The sequence below is a fragment of the Alnus glutinosa genome, chromosome 9 (genome assembly GCF_958979055.1).
Source record: "Alnus glutinosa chromosome 9, dhAlnGlut1.1, whole genome shotgun sequence".
In the NCBI taxonomy this organism is placed as follows: domain Eukaryota; kingdom Viridiplantae; phylum Streptophyta; class Magnoliopsida; order Fagales; family Betulaceae; genus Alnus; species Alnus glutinosa.
Window position 1 is genome coordinate 12,739,481 of NC_084894.1, and position 5,098 is coordinate 12,744,578.

Genomic DNA, 5,098 nt, shown 5'->3' on the forward strand with positions numbered 1-5,098 from the left:
TCCATTAAGAAAACCATATTGGGTCACTTCTCCTTTACCAACCGGGAAAGGTCTCGAACTATCTGAGGGTTCTCAAGGCCCCTGGCAATTCCAGCTTAAGACACTCATGAGGATTGGTGGGGCTGATTATCAGCCTCCGCCCTTTGGATTACCTTAGCTTCTTTTGTCTATGTTGTCCATCTTCCTTTCTCCCCCGAGCCACCCCCTGCCTCTGTATCACCAGCTCTATTCATTTGGCTTCTTTTTCCTTTGCCACCTTGAGTCTCTATTGCCATGGCCAGTGGCTCCCTCGCTGAGCGAGACTGCCGTTTCCATTTGGAACAAGTTCCTAGTGGGCTGCCTCCCTGTGTTTCTGAGCTAAGAACAGCAGTCGGGCTAGTATGGGTTGTAGCCATATAATCCAAGCCTGCCCCGCTGTCCACCTGGCTAATGGGTATATTAACCCAGCCCGTATTTGGTGTAGCGCCTGGGCCTCCTTGTCTGTCACTCCTAGTTGGGCCCCCCCTTCTTTTTTCCCCTTTCTTTATCAGTGCCTCTAATATCCAACTCAGCATATTGACTTGCAGAAATCCAGCAGCTGTCCCATAAATACCCCGTTGTTGCCGCCAGAAAATCCTCCCAGCTTTGAAGTTTCCTTTTCTGTTTTTTCGCCATAGCTCGTTTGTAACGGTTCCTTCATTAATACCTCCCCTTGATTCTCGCTCGGGCTCACCGCCTTTGCTGTCGCACTTTCCTTCTCAGTGTACCTTCCCCTGCCTCGGACCTCCGTGTTGTCTGCACCCCACCGTCCTCCTCCAGTCCTGTCCGCAGTGTGAGAGGAGCCAGCTTTGGTCCCGGAGAGGCCCAAATCCTCTTGTCGGTTATCACACGGTCTGCTACCTTCCCCTGTTTGACTGCCTGTTTCCTCCAAGTGTGCATGTCCGGGAGCCCCGTACTCAGTATCCATGGCATTTCTGTCTCTTCCATTACCGGGTCGTTTATAGATTGGGGAGGCTCTTAACCAAGTCCCAAATTGCACCTTTTTTGGTTCTCCCTGGTTCGGATTCCCTCTCCTGCTCAAGCACCCAGCAGCCCCATGTCGGATCACACCACACTGAAAGCAAAATTTTGGAAGTCTTTCGTATTGAAAGGAAATCCAAGTAGTAGAACCATTGAGGTTTAAGACTCGACCCCTTGCCAGCGGCTTTGAAAGATCAAGACGTATTTTGACTCGGAGGTACTCTCCCCAGACGACCCCATCTTCTTCAGTTTCAACGTCCTCCACCTGTCCCACTGAGGATCCGATTTGGATCCCCATTGCCTCACTCATACACACCAATGGCAGGTCGAACGTACAGACCCAAAACGAAGCCTTCATAAACTCCATTTGTGAGGGTGGTGTGGAGCCGTTGAAGTCCTCTACAGAAAACAGGTTTCCTTTGAAGACCCATGGCCGGCCCTCTAACACTCGTGCCTTATCCCACACATGTTTGAATTCCACTAGGAATAGATTTTCGCCCAAGATTTTGAAAGTGGCCGTCCCCGTTGGTTTCCATCCCCTAATCAGAGTGGACTTAATGGCATCTTTGCCGATGATCTGGTCTACAATCGACTTTCCGACCAGACAAGATCTTCCACGCATAGCAAAAACATTCATCACCAGAACAGTCGCCTCCACCTCCAAACTTTCCTCCTCCGAAAGCGAAAAATTTCTCCATAACGTAGATAGATCATCCGCCATTGTCACAACCAAAAAACTGTAATTCCGGTGAAGGGGACACAAACAGCGAAACGAAAATTTCCTTCTCAATCCAAAGGGACTAGAAGATGTCTGCTTTCTCCTCTACGGTTTCACGCCGCCTTAGAGAGAAAAACTATAGCAGAGAAGACTTCTAGAGTAAATTGAATTACAATTATAATTTTACAATTTTATTTGTTGATTCGTTCAGTGTAAAAATAAAAAAATAAAAAAAAGGTGCCACCATATAAGATTGTAGTACTAATATTCCATGGATATTGCCTTTGAAATTGAGAAACCAAAAGTGCGCAATCTCATTAGAAGAAAAATAAATTTAAAAAAAAAGGTGCAAAATCAGATATCCTGAATGAACAATTGTCCAAGTGGAAGTGAAAGTCTTTGTGAATGGATGAGCTACACCATGTTCTTTTAAGTGGAGAATAGTGCTGCTCCAATAAAAGAAGAAACGTTCCCTCTCTCTTCTCTCTTTGAGTAGAGCTTTTCCACTCTCTCTATAGAGTTTGTTGCCTTTCTTTTTCTTATGGAGCATCTAAATCAAGAGATAGAGAACCTGATTCATCAAACTAGCTCTTTGAGTTGGTATGATAAATCTCATGTTTTGGAATATTCGTCTCTTGATTCTCCTTCCTCCCCTTCCCCCAAACTTGTTGGTAAGTTGGTTTCTCTTAAACCGTTTTCTAAGGTAGCTATTAAGAAGAATATTTTGTTAGCATGGTCTTTTCTCAAGTTTTTATCTTCTGAAGATAAAGAGAATAATAAGATGGTTTTTACTTTTGAAGATATGAAAGACCTCTCAAGGGTGCTAGATTATTCCCCTTGGAATATTAATGGTACCCTCTTGTTTTTTAAGTATTGGGATAATGCCTCCACCTACTCAGATATTGATTTCTCTACTAGTGCTTTTTGGGTGCAAGTTCGTGGACTCCCACTCGATATGATGTCTGAGAAAAATGTTCATAGTATTGGTAGTTGTTTGGGTGATTTGTTGGAGATTGATAATGCGGATTTTGGTCAACTCTGTCAGAAGAGTTTTCTAAATAAGATTGAGAGTTCATATTAAACTTATGGATCCTCTTGTTCTTGGTTTTACACATCGTTGTCCTCCTGAACACTTGTAGCAGTCTCCTTATATTGGTTCCCTTCCCTAAATATAGGAAAAATTTCACAAAAACTTTCAAAAAAATTCCACAATAGTCACCCTATATTTAGATAATTCGGTTGAGTAGCAACAGTGCTACCCAATTTAGATAATTCGGTTGGGTAACAACAGTGCTACCCAATACATTGGGTAGCACTGTTGCTACCCAATCGAATATTTTATTCACATAATCACTGCAACGGATGTTCTCACTCCTCATTCATGCTTTTCTCTGTCAATTCTCTCTCCTCCCGATACTCGTGCGACTCCTCCCGCCGCCGCCACCAACCCATACCCACCTCCTCCATACCCACCACCGCCACCATATCCACCCCCGCTACCTCCTCCCCCACCAAATCTCTCATTGCCGACCCATACCCACCTCCCAACAATCATTTTTCACACAGGACGCTCGGAATCGCCCCGCCAAGAAACGGTGTCGTCTCCTAGTGCCTGATTTTGCATGCTGAAATCATCATCACCGACTCATAGCCATTTGATTTTACAGAACCAAAGAGAGATAGGGAGTGTGTATGTGTGTGTCGTAGAGAGAGAGAAATGGAGAGGATCCTTTGTCATATTTGGTAATTAAGCAAATCATCGGCTCCGCAGGCCATTTAGGCAAATCATCCTTTGCCGTATGGAAGGCAATCTTGGTCAAGGTCTTGCTCATTGTGGAGCCTTGGGGACGAGCTTGGCAATGAGGTCGCTATCGGAGATGGAGACGTGATGAGGTGAGGATTGGGCTGAGGTGAAGACCCAAGGCGACGATGCTTCTGGAATCAAGACAAAAACAAAATAAAAATAAAAATAGGAAAGAGAAAAAAGAATAAAAAATAATATTTAATTGATATAGGAAAAATTAAGGGAATCTATTATGGGGTGTTTTTTATGGGAAAGTAAAAAATAGTTTTGTTCCCTTAATATAGGGAAAATGGTTGGGAGACTACTGCTAGTGCTCTAAGGAACCAACTTGGATTCAGTACAAATACGAGAGGCTTTCCAATTTTTGTTTTGCATGTGGCAAACTAGGGCATCTCTCCTTTTCTTGTCCTGTTGAACCCAGACCTCCTGATTCCGGTTTCTATGGTCCTTTCTTAAAAGCTACTCCTCTTAGTTAACCGTGTCGATGTTTTGATTTCGTCCAGACCTCCTCCGGCCAGGTTAGCTTCTTCGGCTTCTAATCCTTCCCCTAGCTCTACTTCTTCATTTACCACTTTTGGTTTGAAGAGCAGTATTCAAGATACTGATCCTATCTTGCGGTCTAAAGCCTTACCTTCCTTATCGTCACCTGTTGTACCTAGCCCTTCCTCAACTGTCGAGTCTCCCCACACAATCTTGATAGGAAAATCTTCTTCTCACGCTACATTTAATGAAAAGTCTCATTTTGTCTCCAAAGTCGCTGGCCCACTTGCTGTTTCCACCTCCAAACCTGCTCTAGTCACTAATCTGCTTGAGTTTCCTGCCAGCTCTCATTCTCCTATCCTTTCACCCACTTTCCCCAAAAACACGTGGCCTCCTGTTTCCTCTTCTTATTTTTTTTCTTTTTTTTTTTCGGCCAACCCCTCCCTATAGTCTCAATGTAACCAAACCGGCTTCTTCCCTAGTTTCCCCTACTAAATACTCCCTTGTTCCTCTTTCAAAAAAACGGTTCCACCCTTATCATAAACCAAAAGATCCTTCCTGCCTTTTCTATTCTTCTGACATACCTCTCCTTAATAAATCCAAATCTGAGTTGACTGTGCTTGAACAAGGTTAATGTCTGGCTGTTTCAGTGGAGGGTGAAGTTCAGAATGGCATTTCTTTCAAGATTGCTTATGATGTCGCGGTTCCTATTTCAAGGATGGTGGGTGATATCCCACCCCCTCTGTCGCCATGAAAATTTTAGCTTGGAATTGCCGTGGGTTAGCTTTGGCCCCGACAATTCGTGTTCTTCGGGCTATTATTCGTTTTCATTGCCCGAATTTGCTTTTTCTGTCTGAGACTAAGGTGCCTTCTTCTCGTTTTCGGTTTTCGTTGCATGGTTTGGGTTTTGTTGATATGTTGGAAGTTCCTCCAGTTGGTTCTAGATGTGGAATTTTTCTGACTAAGATGGAGTGGATTTGGAATTGGTCAAGCTCGATAGTCATTCGATTTCCTGCCTGGTTTTCTCGGAACCTTTGTCTACTTTTTGGTTGTTTTCTTTTGTATATGCTCCTCATTTGATTTCAGAAAGATCTGAT

At 43.8% G+C, this 5,098-nt stretch overlaps 1 protein-coding gene across 1 annotated transcript; it reads right to left on the reverse strand.

Annotated features, from left to right (window-relative positions):
• Window positions 1–547: 547 nt before the first annotated feature.
• Window positions 548–1,720, reverse strand: LOC133876782 (uncharacterized). Its single transcript, XM_062315028.1, has one exon. It carries the CDS (start codon window positions 1,718–1,720, stop codon window positions 548–550), a length of 1,173 nt encoding a protein of 390 aa, XP_062171012.1.
• Window positions 1,721–5,098: the final 3,378 nt, after the last annotated feature.

Coding starts and splice junctions, on each gene's coding strand:
- LOC133876782 (XM_062315028.1), bottom strand. CDS start 1,720: ATGGCGGATGATCTATCTACGTTATGGAGAAATTTTTCGCTTTCGGAG.